Below are 20,790 nucleotides of genomic sequence, written 5' to 3'. Positions count from 1 at the left end.
ATCACTACAAACTTAGAAATATTCTTTCTCAAAACTTGCTTTCAAAACTATGACCAATATTTTCATAGATCTTGTTTCTTTACCCTGCGTAAAGTTAGAATCTTATTTTTCAAGCACCCATAAACCATAATATTTTAGTCTAAGCAATTATGATGTTATAGTACAACCCAATAAAATTTCAAGTTATTATATAGAAAGCATGGAAATAAAATGATGCTATACCATTCTTTTCGTATTTGACAGCTTGTTTAGTTTACACGTTAAGTAGTACTGGGTATGATCTTCAGAAATAGGTAGGACGCTCACTCATTCAGAAATTATCTGTAAAACAAGTTACAAACTCAATCTATGTAGGCTTAGACATTTTAAGTTAATCCTCTGCAAGTTATAAGCTTTCAGTTAAAATAAAGTAAAAGGAACTGTTAAGTTATTATAGCTTTTGCATATATCTTTTACTGTATTTATACTAAAAGAATAATGCAACAATTAAACTACGACTGATAGACTAATATATGAATATCAGATAAGAAAAGAATATAAAGATAAATGACAAAAGAATAGTAAAAAACACAATTCATTGTACACTTTGCTGGTATAGAAGCAAGAGAATTTATATCACACTATTGCGAGCGGTGATTATATTCAATGAGAGAAAGCGGAAAGACTATTACTCATCGCAAAAAATATGTAGCAGAATTTTCTTCTACATGCAGCAGGTAGCGCTTTCGGAAGCTGCTACTTCCTTCATCAGCTGCTACTTCCTGTGGTAGACTTCAAAAAGGATTTTAAAAACATGAAGGATGGTTAAAAAATGGTTAAAAAGTTAGGATATGTAAAAAAAACAAATCTTCTGTCAAACATTAAAACTCACGGGAATGAGTTTTATTCCCGTGAGTTTTAATGTTTGACAGAAGATTTGGTTTTTTACATATCCTAACTTTTTAACCATCCTTTATGTTCTTTTAAATCCTTTTTGAAGCCTACCACAGGCTGATGAAGGAAGTAGCAGCTTCCGAAAGCGCTACCTGTTGCATGTAGAGGAAAATTCTGCTACATATTTTTTGCGGTGAGTAATAGCCTTTCCGCTTTTTCTGAAGAGAATTTATGTTCAAATATAATGATGGAAAGTGTGTCTTATGTTACAAATAAGTGAGTAGAGACAAGTTAACATAAAATTTAAGTATGTATTTACAAATAAAATAAAATAAAATAATAAGAAAGTTGCTGAAATACAACTAAGTACTTAGGTATTAGCATTTGAAATATAAACTTATCAGCAACACACACAGGAAATATAAATTTCAATTATCTAATGAAATGAGATGTGTCACAGGTCCCCATTCTTCTTGATATTTTTGCATACAAAAATAGCTCTTTATGAAAGAAGTAATAGACCTTAATTCAATACTTCACTGTTAGAGTATTAATCAATTTCACGTATTTTTTCAACTTCTAAACTGTTGGTGGTTCGTACGACAGGACGACGAGTTTTAACATTTTGGAATTTTCCATTACATCGTGATTATGAGAATAATATCCACTTTATTGAGAGCCAAATAAAACGTAAAAACAATACTTAACAGTTGAACATTGGTTTTGTACCTAGATATCTTATCAATGATACGAAGGTGTCTAATAAGAATTATTAGCACAGTCAGAGACAAAATTTCTTTCCGTTTGATGAAATTTGTTTCATAAATAACTTCAGAATGCAAGAATAATTTGAGCACAGTTTTCAGTGAATTAAAACGAATGTAATTTTGTGTACATTCCAGCCATACCACAGTTATTCCCAAAATATATTTTACCAAACGGAAAGAACTTTTGTCACTGACTGTACATTGCGAAGAGATACAAACGCATTGTCACAGGTAGGGTGATAAGTGTGTTAATAAAATTGCAATACGTATATTCCAGTGTTAAGTATATAGAACTTTTTTTAACCATTATTCCCAAAGATACAAACATCATTCAATTTTTTTTTCTACCTCTTGGTAATCTCCAACTTGCTGAAGATTAATTAGAAAAGTATAAGAAAAGATCTGGAACAAAAAGCACAAAAACACATAAATAGGTCTTTTGGATCTTCCTTACTCAACTCCACTAACTTATTTGAGACTCAAACCTAGTGAGTTCTACAAAGAGAAATCTTAAGTTTCAGACCAGTTAAGAAAGATATTTAAGGAAAAGCTATTTGTGTGTGATTAAATGACTGTGTAGAAATAAGAAATGAACAAATGTAAATTAGATTATATTGCTCATTTCTTTATTTTTTACATTCTATTTCTCAAGTAATCGGCTTCGTCAAATACATCATTATAATAACATAATGATTATCATACAATATTCAATTTGTTATTAAAACATTTTACAATATTCCATTAAAAATATGCATATTTAAATTCATATAATAAAATTTACATAAGATGATATTTTTAAGTAGAACCTTTGACAGCCATCTTCTGCGAATTCTTGAAACGATGACGATTTTTCTTTTAGTCACTTATCATAGTTACTTTAAATTTACTTAACGACAGTTAGGTTTTATTCCTAAAGACCTTATTTACAGAAATTAATCCTTATTACTACTTTGAGATTTGGAAAGACTTTATAAAGGTAAACAAATTAACAATTGATTTAACTTTTCCAATAAATGTTATATTGATTAATTCGTAAATTAATATAATTTTAAGGTTGAATGTTGTACTTATGGATAACTTTGGTCCAAACAATCATTTCATTGGCCTCTCCACCACATCAAAGTTTAAACTGACTGGAAAGCCAATCAAATGATCGTTAGAATGAAGGTAATCTAATATACACTAACAAGTAAACCTCACCACTTCGCCATTGCGTTAGCAAAAGGAAATAACTACTGTCCTAATATAGGGGTGAATATGAGACACTGACAAATATTTTAGCTGCTAATGAGCACCAGAAACATGGGAAAACGCTGTAAGAATGCTGTCTCTGGAGCTATGCTCATTGCTAGTTATCTGCTACAAACAACGAATTTTTCAACATTCAAAGAACTGTAAGTTGTCTAGATATGGACAAACTAATTAGCGTATGCGATTGGGTGGAAAAAATCATTGTTGTTTGATACCTCACATGGCCCTGTTTCCATTTGAAAAAGTTGACATCGGTCCAATATGGCAGATTTCAAGATGGCGGTCATAATCTGGAATGCCATAAAAACATCCCTCCTAATTCGATTTACATAGTTGAAGTCATAACTATTGTTACTCCATCTATTTCGAAAAAAATCGGTCTTGCAACTATCAAATTATATTGTACATTGCTATTCCATATTCATGTTTCTAGAGCTCATTACCAGCTAAACTTTTTGTCAGTGTCTTAAATTCAACCCTACATTAGGACAGTAGTTGTTTCCTTTTGCTAACACAACGGCGAACTGGTGAGGTCTACTTGTAAGTGAAAATAAAAAAAAGAAAAAAAAGTTTAAGTAAACCAATTAATCCAATTTTTCTTGCATTATGTAAATGTCATTTGTTTCTGATTATACTTTATGTAATTCAGTTTTATACATATTTAGTAAAATACTGAAGACATACGAATAGAGAAAATGGTATGTTTTTAGAGGAAACTGCAGTTGATGATTTCCCTAAGCATTTTAAGTTTTTCTTCCATTTGAAATTTTTTTTTTTTAAATCCAATAGGATTATTCCACAATAAGATAACATATCTTATGAACTTGTCCGCCTTGTTCATAATATTGCAAGATATTTTGCTTCTTATTTCTCAATATATTCAATATATTTCATTATGTCTTCATTCTCAAAATATTTCACAAAATGAAGCTGTATCATATCTTTTCTCTTCTTCAGTTTTCAGTTCTGTAGTCTGCCGAAATGGGGCAAAAATATTGATCTCAAATTCATGTGTGTAATGAAAGGGCACATATATGTAACAAATTTACACGTTAATCACTCCACAACATTCTGAATTCTACAAAGAATATGGGCAAAGTAAAAATAATTCTGTAGAGCCTTTCAATTTCAACTGTGCCACTTCTGGCGCTGCTGGCGATGCGTGTTTTTCCGTACCTCCCTCGAAGGGACAAGTTGCTGCGGCCGAGATCTTTCAATTGTTGGATGCGGAAGCGTTGTCACAGTAAATTATTTCACGGACTTCGCTGTGCTCTGTCTTGTTAGTCATTCTAAGTAGCCTAGGATCTTCACTCGGCAAGACCAAGCGACTGAATAACAAGCTGGCAACACAACTGAGGTCATTCACCTCTTTTTCCTAAGCAGAGGGTGAGTTTCCTCCATCAAACGGCGGCGGGGATTGGGCCGAAGTGTGTTTCGCATATTTTCCAAGGGTACACTTGAAATACACAGGCTCTAATAATTGAGTGATTCTTGATATTTTGTCCATGTTTGTTCATGCTTTGAACAACTGTAATTGTCCTCGGAATATAACTATAATGGATTTAAAAATCAAATAAAACAAGGAAGAAACCCAAAAGCTAACTCAATTGTTACAAGTTTATCTTAATGAGAGTAAAAGTATATAGAATAATTCTTTTACACTTAAAAAAAAAATACAAAGTACTTAATAAATTGATTCACTAGCAGTGCCAAATTCACAACATTCTAAACTCAACAAAAATGTAAAATACGAATATCGTATCTATGTTAGGCAAGTTCCTTCAATGATGCAGTAATTTCAATTAGTAAAGTTGCTTAATTTTTCTCATTTATATATTCAAATTAACATTTTGCTTTACTTTTCTAATTGTGATTAATATAATATAATTAAATTAATTAAATTAATTAATATAATTAATTTATATTAATCGATCGTACCGATTTTAAGATCTAATATAATTTTAAATTTATGGCTCACAAATTTAAGAAAAAGTTTACATGATCTTGTGATTTATTACATATTATCTGTTACCAACCTCGCAATGAAAAAAATATTTTAATCCTCAATTTGAAAATACAAGCTTTTTAGGTTTAACTACTAGTCATTGTTTACTTGTAGACCTTTTATTGAATCAAAGACGTATACCAGTAGTCGATAAAGATAAATCCAATAAAATATATGACATAGTCATCTTATCATAACTTACTTATCTTGTCATTTTGAAGGTTTAACTGGCTTTGACTAAGAATATTCATGTGATTATCCAGAGCGGAAACACTTTAAGTCCTACTAATAAAATTAGCTTCTGAAACATTTTCATACTTTTAAGTTGTTTAAAATGTAATATTTGTCACTTTAACGTTATTTTAAGAGCGTTAAAGAAATATCTCAATTTGGGTAATTATAGTAAATGTAATTCAATTTTATATCTAAGAGAATTAAAATGTTTAGCTTGTCGATATAGTATTTATTTAAATAGCAGACTCAAGTACAAGTCATTATACAAAACTAAATCAATACGATTACGTTTAGTTTATTTCTTATAGCACTGGATTACTATGTTTGGAACCATAAAGTTGGCCACATAAACGATCTAGTGAACATATAGATAGTTCAAAATAAAATAAACGATGTAAATTTAATTGCCTTGATATCGACTTTTCTGTTATTATCAATTTTGGATAGATTATTAGTAATATTTCGGGTAAAAGTTCATTTCCTTTCGAGCAAGATAACATATTTCCCAAAAGACTTAATTCCTTTATTCATTTTACATTACAAACGTTTGTTAAGTTCTAAGAAAAAATTTAAATAAGATTATAATTGACCCAAATTATCTTTGATTGACAGATATGGATTTGCGTCAAGAGTCGTGGAAATAACCATTCTGAGTATGATCATGTATTTACATAACACAAACAGATTTCTCAGTTATGTAGATAACATACATCCTTCATCAATGATACTCCGGAATGTAGTTACACTACAATTTCACTATTATTTAAATATTTTCATCTACACGTTGGTTAAACTTACGTATCTTACAACAAAAGAAATATTGACCAAAGCTTAAACACACACTGTATTTTAAACTATAATGTGTTACAGTTTCGGATATCTTTCTTTCTTTCTTTTTTTTTTTATCCTTTCATTCTCTTCCCTGTCTCTCCTACATATGACATATCGCAGTACCCACACCATTCCTTGTAGATGACTCCTTCTTCCTCTTTATTAATCTTCTTCGTGCCTTTTCTATTCTTCTTTATTGATATCAATAAGTTTTCTCCACTCCTTCTATAAGCTTTGACCCCTCCTTTCTTAAGTAACTTCTTCAGTTTCTTCGTCTCTTCTCCCATGATTCTATACCATGCCATTTTCCACTCTTCCTCTTCCTTCTTCTTTCTTTCTCCCCTGCGTTCTTCTTCCCTCTTTATCTCCTTCCTGTTGTAACTGTTCTTCTCTGTCTGTAGAATTTCTCTATGCTCTCCTTCCTTCTTTCCTCTTCGTCCTTCAGCATTTCTATTCTTCTTATCACATTTGTACGAAATTTCTCTTCGTACTCCTATCCACGTGACTCCTCTTATGGCAGTACACCCCCGCTGAGCACTCTTTCTGGTACCAGTTCGTAACCAGTCCCTCTCCTTGTTTTATTATGGTCATGTCTAAATAGTTTATCCTTCCATTTTCTTCCAACTCCATGTCCAAGCTTATGCCTTTTTCTTTATCCTCCACACTATCCTTGAACTTCTCTAATTGTCTCCTAGTCCCTTTTCACAAGCCTAGGCAGTCATCCACATAGCTACAAAACGATTAAAATCTTCCCCCTTCTTCTCTCACCTTTTCTCCCATTTGTTCATAACTATTTCTGCCAGTACTGGGCTCAGCCTCGAACCTCTACTCAATAATTATTTTTTAGCAGCTCTTACCCTATTACATCATAACTGTTTTCTTTCAAAGCCTTAAATACTTTCTCTTTTGTCCATCCTTTGATACTACTGCTTCCCATCTCCTCCTCTATGACACTTTTTATCGATTCTCTACTAAGGCTCGGGAACATAGCCTTAACATCCAGACTGAACGTAAGTGGTTCCACTGAACATAAGTAGTTCTGGATCCACTAAGATCCACTCTCCTTAACACTTGCTTAACATTATAGTTTAAAATACAGCGTGTGTTTAAGCTTTGGTCAGTATTTGTTTTGTTACAATATCTAATCCAAAGCCATGGATAGTGTTATTACGTACCTTGCCAGCGTTTCTTAACCAAAACCTTGTTAATTTTATCAATTTTAAAATTAAGGAAAATCGAACAAGAAAATAAATGTATTCGATATAGAGTCTTAGTTGACAGAGTCCCTTTGGTTCATATCGATAGGATAACGGCTTGGAAACAACGTGGACGAAAGGCCGGGAGGAGTCGTGGTTTTACAATGCGACCTGCTGGGACAGAAAGTGAAACGACCTTCGCGCAAACAACAGGTATGTGAATACTCAAATATATTCCGAGAACATTAACAAAAACTCACATGCATGTTTTTCAGCATACATCTTATCACAAGCTAATCACACTTGAATTCCTTGTTATAATCACATACGATATACGAATTTAACACATGCGTAATTTTCATTTTTAGTGATAACCATTTACAGCAACATTCTATACACATAATAACTTCTACTGGACAAGTTCATGGATATGCTTCTTATTTTAGTCAAGTCATACAGTTCCAATTATTATATGTGAACCCTTTAAGGTTTAAACGTTTGTTTATGTCATGTTGTTCTGTGTTAGTATCATTTTCGATGTAGATGCAGCTGTTTCGGAATTAACATTAACTAGAAAAGCTTCTGCTAATAGCTTTTCGCACGTGCATTATATGATATGCTAATTTTTACATAGCACATGGTGTCTGCAATGTATGTTCACTATATATAAGCAACTAATGCAGATGTTATGATCGTCATTTATTCGAGACCTTGAAAGTCTTTTTTTTTTTTTTTTTTTTTTGGTAAGGTTTTGATTCTCTTCTGTGCACATAGTCAGGAATAATAAAGTACGTAGAAGAATAAACGCATATGGAAGGTACAAACAGGAAATTAAAAAAAAAGAAAGAAAAGAAAAGAAACTCAGCAGGGAAAGGAACACCTTTTCCCTGTTGATTTGAATACCACAAATTCCACACGTGAGTTATGTGTCACAGTTTTACCAGGAAAGATTAGATATATAGTAATAATTATCCTTCTGACTGTGTATTTTATCCTAGATGTTATGTTTGCTTTTATTAATTGTGACCAAAACTTCAAGAGAGAGATTGGTATAAAGAATGTTTAGGGATTAAAATTGCAAATAGGTAAAAAATTAGGCAAATGTTTTATTTTGTTTTTAATACTTTAATGTCTATAATTTAATTTTTTACAAGGTTATTATTTGCTGAGCAAAACAATATATTTTTACATAAAAAACTTAATACTTGTGACAGTTTCGCCAACTAACTTTGGCTTCATCAGACACTATGAGATACAGGAGTAATGTACAATCTCATATACATACAACCGCTAAGACATCTTGCTTCTGGTTGGTTCTTAGCAGCATCCAATCTCCTTCAAGTATACAGATTTTAAAATTCCTATATTGAGGCATTTCCATTGTTGCTAATAACACAAAATGACAACATTAACTAAACTAATCTCACCTAACAATAATTAACTTCAATAATATCCATATACACACACAATTGTATGTATATGAGATTGTACATTACTCCTGTATCTCATAGTGTTTGATGAAGCCAAAGTTAGTTGGCGAAACTATCACAAGTATTTAGTTTTTGATGTAAAAATATATTGTTTTGCTCAGCAAATAATAACTTCGTAATTAATTATTTACAAAGCAATGCTTCTGTTTATGGAAAATTTAATTTTTCTCTGTTCATAATATACATGATAACAGTGATTTCAACTACCATTAATTTAAAACTAAAAGTTAATTTATGTGTACATCTTGAGTATGTGTTCATAAGTCTCTATAGTGGCTACATGTATTGTAGGGATTTTAAGATGTAGTGATAGAAAAGATTATCAATCATGTGAGGAAGACTTAAGAAAACTCATGTGAGGAAGACTTAAGAACACAAAGTTGTATTTTTGTTTTTAGAGCACTGAAAAATAAAGACTTAAGAACACAAAGTTGGATTCTTGTTTTTAGAGCACTTTATCTTTTCTTTGTTTGTCAACGATTTCAGAACAGATGAATGCCTGATAAAATGTCAAACTTGTAAAAAGTGTGGTTAATTACCTTAAGTACCCAAATCGATAACATTTTTCCTGTTGACAATGGGATGGGGTTCCTATCTCTCCTTCGCAACGCAGTTTGTTTGCAGTGAAAATTTCGATGTTGGGTAATGAGTGGTGGTGGTCCGATAGAATGCAAAAGGGGGCCTTTTATATGATAAGTAAATTTTCAAATTTGGTCACATATAAACCGAACAATCTTCTGTACACACTTACTATGTAAACGAAAACTCATAACTTCATTCACTAGTATGACGTTATCATCTTTACTAACGCGTCAGTATTGCTATACCACAATTCCATATAATTCTGGAAAAAAAAATTAAAAATAACTTTTGTTCATATATTTAGTTATGTTTATGGTAATTTTGATCCAAAAGGGAACGGAAGATAATTATTTATTACATAATTCCGATTTATCTAAGTTTAATTTTGGATATTACGTTCTAATATAATAAAATTTCAATACTAGTATTTCCATGATTGAAGAAGTATCGTGTAAAATATTTAAGTGCTTAATAGTCTCTAGAATTACACAAATGCTTAGATAGTTTAGATACCTCTGAATTATTATCTTCAGTGCTTCTAATGTGTTCCTTTATTATTTTTATCTCTATACTTGTCTTTGTTATACTGATATCTGAATAATATGTAACGTTGTAAATACAGAAATTCACTGTTTCACCCACGTAATATAGTTTATAAGCTTCTAGTAGTTACTTAGGAAATTTAAATATGACTTTAAATTTATAATTTATTTATTTATTCTTTGTCTAAAAGATAATGTGGAACGTAAAAGAAACGAAAATCATGTTCTTTACCTTTATTTTTTGTTTCAATATTATTGTTGAGACGTTTTTGTATGCGTCTAAAGCTTGTATTTTCTTAATTTACCCAATATCATCCTATGTAATAATTTTCTTATATGAGTTATGCATTTATAATGGATACAATAGTGAAAGTAAGGCAGTGTGAAAAATTATGCAAACAATTACAATATGTAAAAATAATAATAATAATGTCTATATGTAAAAAAAGAAGAAGCCCTGAGTGAGTTAGTAACCGATTAATCAACGCCTAGGTCAAACTATTGTATGGAGTATGGAGTTCACTCTAACACTTTTGCACCGATAGCTTGGCGCTGCGTTTGGCGCTTGACCGTTGCCAACCCAGATATATGAAGCGTTTCCCAATCCAATCTACCTGATTAAATTGATAAGTATTTGCATACGAGAATGGAGTGGTTATAATGAGGCAAGGTATTATGGACTGTTAATGCCAAGGGTGGCTTGCGGACAGGATGATAAGTATCTTTACATCCCTAACTAAAAGACACAGAAGAGTCTTATGGAAAAATTTTGACGATCCTTATGCAAAAAATTTGGCCAACTGTGCTGTTGTGATGAATTATGTTCTGAGATAAGTAAGTAAGTAAGGAATTTAAGTGCTGCAAGAATATCAGTAGTTGATTGAATCGAAAGAGGAGCAGAGTGTTGCAATATAGAAGGCTAAACAGTGGATGCAGTTATGAACATAACTTATATTAGAAGAATCACAACTATTAGACTCATATAAAATATATATGTTATCTTTGCGATGGGCTATTGGAAGATCAGATTTGTATTGAATATCGGATGACAGGTCTTACATCTGACATTTCTTCGCTGGAAGTACAAGGTCTTGCATGATGAAGTATTTTAGCGAAAGAGCTCACTGTGTATATTTTTTAATTTTTTTAAAAAAATTAGTAGTATTGTAGTTATGTTTTACTAGTCGTTTCACTACACTCATAGCATGTTTTACAAAAAACTGCAATTTATTTTTACTACATAAGATTGTTACATAAAATTTATATTAATAGTGTAAGGTTTCAAAGTACCCTGTATATATTATATAGTTTTCAAGCTACATAACAAATTACCTGATTAGCATAAACATTTTTCTATGAAAAAAAAAATCAAGTTACAAATAAAAAATATGCTTTTTATCGGAAAGTATAATAATATAATTGAATAAGAATAATCAAATTTGGCTAATATTTTTTCTTATTTATCTTTCATAATCAGTATACTATATACATTTTTAAAGGTGTATACTGTTTCCTCTGCAATGAACACGTGTTTGCTTGATGTTAATTTTGTAATTTCTCCCATAATTGATACGTATACGTATTGTAGTTTTATTATTATTTTTGTATTGTTACTTTTCTTCATGAAGCATGGTTGGAGGAATCCAATGTATAATTGATACTTATACTAAATGAGTGATCAATTAACATAATACTGTTCGTGGTTTGTGTGTCACGTTAAAATCTATGTTTAGTGTAACGAGTTATTTATTCATTCAACAACAATTTGTTTCAACTATGTATTATGTTCATTTCCTTCAATTATGCATAGTTTCTCAATTACATTAATAGAAAATACTGTACACATAAACAATAGCCCATTATCTAAAATTGTGATTGTGGTTCCTGATTGGTGATTTTCTCTTTAAATTTTTGAAGGCAAATTCACTAAACCATGCTGATAACGCTTAATACCTCATGCCTTCCACACGGAAAGGCCAAGCATAAAGCATTTTGCATCCTCAGATTCTGAAAATAGTTAGAACAAACTAAAAAATTCCGCTTTTGCTTGTAGTAGAAACAAAAGACTCTCGAACAGATTTCAGTTATTATGTAGTCAAAAGAAACTACTCAATAAGCATTATCTTCCACGCAAGTACTATTTCCTGAAGAGAATAAAATTTTATTTCTAAGTACGTAATTTTTCTTTCTATTCTGCCTTATTCTCTTTCGTTTTTAATGCCTATGAATCTCAGTTATTTTTCTTTCGATAGATATTTTTTTTTCATTTAAATATTGCTTCTTGTTTCCATAGTTTCATAATTAATGTTTAACTTATTATTAAATTCAAATTTGAGAAATATTTATTTAACACTTCGTTATAGAAAAATCTCGTTCAGGTGTTTACGTCAGCAATGAGAAGAGTTAATGGATGTAAAATACTCCCTATTTGGAATTTATTATAGTATAATATGAAAAAAAAAATAGATAAGAAGAAAATTAAATGTTGACTGAAAGCGGGAATCCATGTTACTATTCAGTCCAACATCTTTTGTCTTCACAAGTTTTGTTGAATGAATTTGAAGCTTAAAATATATGCAACGGTAATTATGCCTGTTGTGCTGTATGGTTGTGAAATATTTTCGCTTACTTTGATGGAAGAACGCAGACTGAAAGTATTTGAGAATAAAATCCTAGGGCAAATATTCAGACTCAAGAGGATTGGGAATGGGTATTTGCGAAGACATCATAATGAGAAACTACATAATTTATACCTTTTAGTAACAATTCTTAGAGTCATCAAATCTAGGAGACTCAGGTGGGCAGGTCATATGACTAGAATGGAAGAAAGTAGGAAAGCTTTCAAAATTGTGACTGGAAACCCAATCGGAAAAGAACTACTAGAAAGATCTAAGCGGAGATGAGAGGACAATATTAAGATGAATCTCGCAGAAATAGGAACACAAAGTAGAGTTGAGTTGAGTTGATTTTGAGTTTAACGTCCCTTTCAGCAGCGAGGCTATATAAGCCGGGACCTACTGATTAACTTGGAATCCGAACAACATGAGCTCCTGCTGGAAATCGAACCCGGGTCTTCCACGCCAAAGACGCGTTCGCTAACCACTTAGCCACAAAGGAGCTCTGAACACAAAGTATAAACTGGTTACAGTTGGCTAAGGACATAAATCAGTAGAATGTTTGTGTGAATGTCACATTGATCCTCCATAAACCATTGAGTTAGTAAGACTTTAGAATCCAAAACAATAAAAGAACAAAAATGATTAGATAATAGAATAGCTTACAGGGAGAACTAGGCTAAAGTCATGAAAAGTTTTCCACTTTTGTGAAAATCATAATTATTGTTATTGTTTTCTATTTCTTACCTGTTTTATAAAAGAAATTCAACATAAGGCATTAAAATACTTTAACATCAAGAAAATTACGAAAACTTTGCTGAGAAAAGGCAAGTTAAAGCGTAATTTATAGATATTATCCTTTTTATTAAGCTTTTGAAGTGGGGATTTGTGTTTTTCAGAAGCTTTATACCGTAATTTGAAACGTATATGTCTTATAAACTCAAATGATGCATTGGAAGTATATGCTTGATTCAACTCTTCTCGAATGTCCTAAATAACTCATAATTATTTATCTGTATTACATGTAGAAACTGACACACAATCATAGTAATACGTCCTGTGAATAAAATCAGCAAATAAACACACTGCTGAACAAGACTGCACTTATTTAATATAAAAACACATTTACGCGTGACGTTTCGATCTTCTAGCCTTCTCTGATGAGGATCTTGGCTAGAAGATCAAAACGTCACGTGTAAATGTGTTTTAATATTAAATAAGTGCAGTCTTGTTCAGCAGTGTGTTTATTTTACATATAGAAAGAAAAAAATACAGTAAAATAAATATAAATTTGTATTTGCCTTTTTGTCTTCTAGGTCACCTCGATGACAGGACTGAGCCAAATGACTAGCCACGGTCAAACAATAACCTCGCATGGCATGAGTGGTTCGAGGTCCACCCCAGTGACTCCTGTGACCCCTGTGAATCCTTCGATCACGCCAGCATCTGGGGATTGCCTGGAATACAGCGACAAATCGGCCGCATGGAAGTATCAAAGCTTTCAGGTTTTGTGAATTGTTAGGTGTATTCTGTGTTGTACATAACGTTAAGGAAAAAAGTACATTAAGCTCAGTATATTCCATACGAAACTGTAGTGACGAAGAGCATTCCGGAAAACAAGAAAAATAACTTCACTTTTTACATCGACATTTTTGTGTGTCTTTTTTTTTAATAAAACGAACACCATGTTTCCGAGAGTGGGCAGTGTGAATGTAAGAATGTATGGTTTGCTAGAAACCTCGTTTATCAGTTTCTTCAGAAGACCTTAAACAGCATCATCATGCAGGAGACGACATAACACATTGCGATTGCCGAAACATCAAGACCAAAGATTCTTTGCCGTTCAGTCATGGACTTCCAGTGAGTTTTCGAAAATACATTCCCCTTGTATTAACTGATCTGTCTTTGAGCGATTGACTGAATGTTTGAGTTACTAAACAATATGAATGTATGAAGTAAATGTTTATGTAAGTACTTAATGCGTGTATGTGTGTGAATGGATGAGAGTATGTATGCCTATACAAATGACTTCTAAAAAAACCGAGTAACACGAGAAGTGTATTGTATCAAATTTGCTGCACGAAGTCTATATGTGTAGTCAGTTCAATTTTACATTAAGAAAATCATTTAATATTTTACAAAGAATATTAAAGAAATGTTCATAATTCACTTTAACTAACAAGGAACATTAGGTGTTACCATTAACAAGTAGTCACAGAGTCTACTTTTGACAAAAATCCCTTTACAAATAGGGTACCCAAGAAAAACTTCACAATTAAAATCGTACTCGCTACTGACGACGATAGTAAAAGACAAAATAACACTTTGAAGCTGAAGTAGAGGCAACAAACAGACATTTTCTATTACATGACAAAATAGGAATTTTGATCGAGAACAGCTCAAGAAATTGAAATCTTGTTGACATTAATCGATGCTTAAATAAGAGGAAATGCTTGCTGACTAATAACTATGATGACGCCATACTGGATTAAAATATTTTTAAAAAAATAAAATAAATAAATAAATAGAAAGGGAATCTTATACTGAAATTTTACCACAAATATATTGTAATCGATTTAGTCAGAATTGTATTTTGATTGCATGTGAAACTGATGAGGAAAACGTTTGAAATAAAAGTCAGTACATGCGTGTTCTGAATCAAATATTGCAAATAAATATTCATTGACTTGAACATGTTAAAAGTTTTCTTTTTGCACTGGTTTCTACTTCAACTGTTTTCCGATTCAATTTCATGTCATTATCCATAATGAAAATGCATTGTAACGAAATCGATGGCAACAATTAATTTTTGATACATTTGATAGGTACAAAATCCCAAAATGACTGCTTTCAGGATGACAGCAATTATCACTATACATGCCAGTTACTAGTCCTCCTTAGCTAGTGTCAATCAATATCAACCAACTGTAATTACTTTTAGCTATTTTTTAAACGGAAATGATTTATTTACTTGACAGAAGATTTACTAGTTGTCTTTATTTTATCTTTAAGGAGTCATCGCTCTTTCCATTTATGGCGATAGAGCTATAACTTGGAAATGGAGTTTCTATTAAGCACTTTACGCTAATACGAAAGTTCACCAAAATCGAACTTCTTAAGATATAAAGTGTTCTCCAGAAAGTTAGTTAATTCAAATTTTAATTAGTACTATTAATTCATTTGCAGTGTTGGATTTCTAGTGGAACAAATACGAAGAAATTACAAGGAAAAAGATTTTTAAAATCTAACTTTTAAATGAAGTTAAATATTTTTACTAAACAGATATATCTCGAATATGCCCATTTTCATTTTTTTTTCTTCTATATTCGTTACATTGTAAACCAAAAATGATGGAAATCGTAAACTAACTTTCACGAAACAAATTACTAACAAAGTAACTATATTATATCGTAGCTATACTAACAAAAAATGATTATGACTAACTTACATTCGGTTTAATTTATGTATTGATACATGTACAGCAGAAACAAAATTAAAACTTAGATGAACAAATACTTCATTAAAAATAATAACATTAAAAATAGTAGTTCATGAGATCTACATCACAACTACAGAAGCATGATTTGTTAAACATTACATAAATTTATTTATCTTCATGTTAATGCTTTCTGGTTTTCATCATTTAAAAAGCCCATAACTTGGCTTTTCTTAAATGCTCATGTGCACGGTTAATAAAGTGTATTTTTTTTTTTTACCATCTATACGGAGCGCATTTCCAATAGAAATACTTCTTTTTTTTTATTAAAACTTCTACAGGTGATGAAAAGCATCTTTTAACCAAATAGTCAATGTATTTGAAACAAATGAATTAAAACATACATGTATCTATCTATCTAATAAAAGTAAAAACTTGGCCGTTAACACAGAAAACAGTAAATTGAATATCATCATAGATAAATTAATTCGAAATGTAATAACAACGAAAATTATGTTGAATACAAACTTCTCAAGCCAGCTGCACATAATAGTTTGGGTTATATATTTAAAGATGGTTCCGTCCGTAATACCTGTTTCATATACTAGGACGCTAATAGGCAAGGTGTATGCAAACTTTAAAAAAAAAAAAAGTGATTTTAAAATTTATTTTAAATATTCAACCAATTCGTTGAAACCTCTAATAATACTGTGTAATAATAATAATAATAATAATAATAATAATAATAATAATAATAATAATAATAATAATAATAATAATAATAATAATAATAACGCTCATTTGTCAATTTCTGAAAATTTAAGTTTAAATGTTACTTGGTAATATGGAAATACTCACACCACCTCCTTATCTATTTCAAGATAATGCAAGCACAAGAAGGAAAAGGAAAAACATTTTACTATCTGAAGTAGAAATGAACTCTATTACATTATTCATTATATTTCTCCTTTAGAAAGCAGCTTTTGCAGAATATTCGGTAATCTTTCATTATTTTACTTTTGTCAAAACTATATATCAGAAGCTCATGAAAAATATCTAAAAATGTAATCACTTTATTAGTACTTGCAAAGTACTGTTTAGTTACATAGTCCGCCAGTGATTTGAAAAAAGTCTTCACATCAATTAAACACCATGGATTTACACAATATTGTGTTTACCAATAAAGAACGTCTCGAAAATAGTAACAACCTTGACAATAATGGAAAGTACGAGCAACATTGTGCTGTCAAATTGTAACATTTATCTCCGTTTTCTGAACGTTCTTAAAAACTATTGGAAAATTAATTATTACCAGGATATAATTATTAAAAGAGTAAATATTGTGACACACTAGTTGACTAAAGCAATTTTTCACTTTAATTTTAGAACTGATATTTTCCGTATAATCGGAGAAAAGTTAATATTTTAAGAGAAATCGATTATGTATATTTTGTTTCCTTCAGGTGTCAAAACATGTCAAATACATTAGTAAAAATGGTTTCGTAACTATCGTAAAATTTGTTTTACACCTCAGGTTTGTTTTGGTCTTGAAACGTTATTTTTTTTTTATGTTCGCAATTACTTCAAGCAGAAAAATACATTATAAAATCGCTTTCATTAACATAAATATTACTTTTTAAAAAATATGTATTTTTGAAGGAATTATTTATTAAAATCGTATTACCTAGTTTTTACTGTATCAAAGCGAAGCAAAAGGTAGTTTCAATATCTTTCAACTTATGTAAATATACTTGCATACACAATTAAAATACCATATATTTAAAATAATTTGTTAAACAAGTTGTCTAGCAAAGATATCAATACTATACTCCTGATTTAAGTTTACTGAATATTAACCCATTATTTATAACTACCTTTAACATATAAATAATAGAATTATCTCATTACATATTAGTTTTAGTGAAATTAAAATATATAAATAATAGACTACACGTATAGATTTCCTCACAATTGAAAGAGGTGCTTTTGACACAGCCATAAATGTATTTTCAGTTGACTTACAAAGTTGTGAAAGCACAGAATCCTTTCTATGAAGGAAGAAAAAAAGTCAAGTGTACGTTTATGTTATTGCTCAAGATATACTATACTTCACTAGTCATTACTTTTTTTTAATGATGTTCAGCGTTTTGTTGTCTTTTGAGTTCCATTGTTACTACTCAAATACAGATTAAGAAAGAAATTCAGTTGTTTGAAGTATTTCAAAAATTGCAGTTTTAATTTAAACACGATAAATTTTCAGAGTTGTATAGATCAATTCATTGTATTCAACATGTAAGTTGCATTTTTTCTTAACAGCAAAATGGAAGAGAAAATCTTACATTGCAATATATATGTACGTTTTGTTTGTGTATTTTTAGAAAGAATGAAATTATTGTCGTTTGTGTCATTTTGTAGTATAAGTGAAGTTAAATTCAATATAACTAAAAAATTATAAACTATTTTTCATTGTTGTTCATAAAAGGCTAAGGTTTTTTAAACTTTTAGTTTAAAATATCTGATTATTTTCGTTTGTTATTGAACTTCATATTGCTTTTGAGTACCGTTGTCGTACATACAATACCTTGATATTTGATTATAATATGCATAATAATAACTAAAGACAAACTGATTATAGTATGCATAAATACGGAGTTGATTGATTGCTCAGAACTATCTATATGAAAATGTGTTACTTAAAGAGTTATTTTAATGGTGTATAGAACAAAACAACGAAATATGTAGTATTTAGTATAAGCTTGCGAATTAACTGAAGAAACAATAAATAGAATATTGAGAAAATTGATATGTGTTTTCAGATATTCAATATAGTTCATAATTTCTATGGAACTTCTCTTTTTTTTTTTAATATAAATTATTCTCAAACGTACTAACCAATTGTTATCCTATTAAGCTATAATTTTAAAATATCGAATTAGCCAAGCAATTAAATTAATAACTTTCTAAGGAAATCAATTCTTTCTAGTTTTTACACAAAACATTTCTTATATCTAGAGATTAACCATGAAGATGATATAGAAGGAAAGAAAAATCAATAGGATTTGCAGATCTTCTTATTATAATTTAATTTCACAATAAAAATCAAGAATCATATATTTCTTGAACAAAGAAACGTTTTTAACGAACATCATATAATCAAAATAAAATAATTAAGTTACGAAAGTGCAGTATTAGTGTATACTTTTAGCAAGATGTTTTAATAGTTTATATATAACTATTGCATTTTCATAGTCATATCCAACAATGGATAACATTCAAGTGGCAGTTTTTGTTAGAGCTACTTTTTTCATTATTTATGTAGTCTCTGTCTGAAAGCTATTAGGTTTAGAAATTAGAACAAGAGATTACAGGGTTTTTTCTTCTCATACTATATGCATTCTATAGAAATATGCACTTCATATCTAAGACAAATAATAAATTTCAATGTCGGTTGCGACAAGTTTCTCCCTAAGACATTGACATTTTTTTAATCAGAAGAAAGGTAATATAAATATCCATGATTTTGAAGGGTAGTAATCATAGATCGTCTTCTAGCAGGAAATTGAATCTTTTTATATTGCTATATTCCTATATATATTCATAGAAATATATATAGCAATATATTCCTATGACAAATCTTTCAACCTTGATATTTCTTTTTAGTTACGTTTTGGAGAATTCAGAATGACAATGTTATTTGTAACTTCTTGTGTCACTGTATATAATAAGTGCTCCCAAGTAGCCAAATTATTCCGGCTAGTATGCATGGTCCTTGTTTTCATTCACGTTTACTTGGCAAATTAGTATTGTTAGACAATGCGGGGACTACTGAAATAAAGAGGCACTAAACTCCGGCGTAGAAAGTCGGAAATGAGAGACGATGTGCTGACCATACATCACCCAATTAAAAACTCTCTGGCGAGCTATTCCTTTCGCAGTCTGTAAAGACAGAAGGTTCAGTTTTAGCTTAGTTTATGGATGGATTAAAACCAAAGTGGTGTAGATCAATTTTGCATTATTTCACCTGTTTAAAGGGATGTTAGAAGAATTAACTTCATATATGGTGTCTTATATGTAAGTGAAACCAGTTGCTAAATTGAAGACATCTAATATTACCATGCTCTTCAAAATAAATAAAACATCACTTTCCCTGCTTTTGCTTTAATCCATTCATATGTGAACTAAGTGACCCAAACCACAATTTGTTAGAATATTCATAACTTATCAATAGAAATGTTATTACAACCGAGAGATATTTTATATGGGTGCATAAGGGAATCAAGTCCTTTTTTGGCCTTTCGGCCATATTTCTACTTTAGATCTCTATTTTAAGCTCCTATCAGAGCTTAAAAGATTCACGTCCGGATATTGTAAATAATTCTTAAGGTTAAAAAAACATTTAAAAAAAACAGGGTAAAATTGTCCGTGTAAGCGCTCGCTCCGTGCAGATTGTGTCTATTTTTCTCACAATTTTGGTAAATGTGACTTGATTCCCTTGCGCTCTGAATGACCCATATATCATCTAAGTAAATCTCAATAATGTGTTTATAAGTAAACCTAGAAAAATTATTACATCATTTGTGCATTTAACACAAACATGTCATGAATTTTCGTCGTAAGGTGGTTTTAAAAAAATGTTTTGTTTAATATAACCATACATAATTACTATATAAATGTAGCAATATCACATATAGGAAATAGACTATAGCTTAAAAGATTACATTTTGATGGTATATGTTGTACACAGTACTTTTCTTCATTCAAAAGAGATCTCTATATTTTAAACACTGCCTTCACTTTTGTACAGTAATATTAATTAATAACAATAATTTTCGTTTAAATTAATAATAATTTTAGATATGTGCCAAAATAAATGTAGACTGGTTATACATTAACTTAATATGATTGCAAATTTATTTCACAATAAGTAAGTCAACTGAAAACATTATTTCAATTAGTATATATTAATAA

The 20,790-nt window shown here is 30.3% G+C and overlaps 1 protein-coding gene across 3 annotated transcripts in view; it reads left to right on the top strand.

Moving 5' to 3' along the window:
* The window catches only part of LOC145660639 (homeobox protein OTX2-B-like), a 194,775-nt gene extending 176,512 nt beyond the window's left edge, over positions 1 to 18,263 (top strand). For 2 of the 3 annotated variants that reach the window (XM_081725928.1, XM_081725929.1), the window contains exon 6: positions 13,703 to 18,263. In XM_081725928.1, coding sequence (XP_081582054.1) covers positions 13,703 to 13,900 — 198 coding nt within the window. In that variant the 3' untranslated portion in view covers positions 13,901 to 18,263. Of the gene's footprint in view, positions 1 to 7,266; positions 7,371 to 13,702 lie in introns of all 3 variants that reach the window. The other variant, XM_081725930.1, reaches the window with a different exon arrangement.
* The last annotated feature ends 2,527 nt before the right edge of the window (positions 18,264 to 20,790 follow it).

Source organism: Thermobia domestica, chromosome 9 (genome assembly GCF_964235325.1).
Source record: "Thermobia domestica chromosome 9, izTheDome1.hap1.1, whole genome shotgun sequence".
Lineage (NCBI taxonomy): Eukaryota > Metazoa > Arthropoda > Insecta > Zygentoma > Lepismatidae > Thermobia > Thermobia domestica.
Note: the sequence above shows the minus strand (reverse complement) of the source record. Positions and strands in the feature narration are given on the sequence as shown.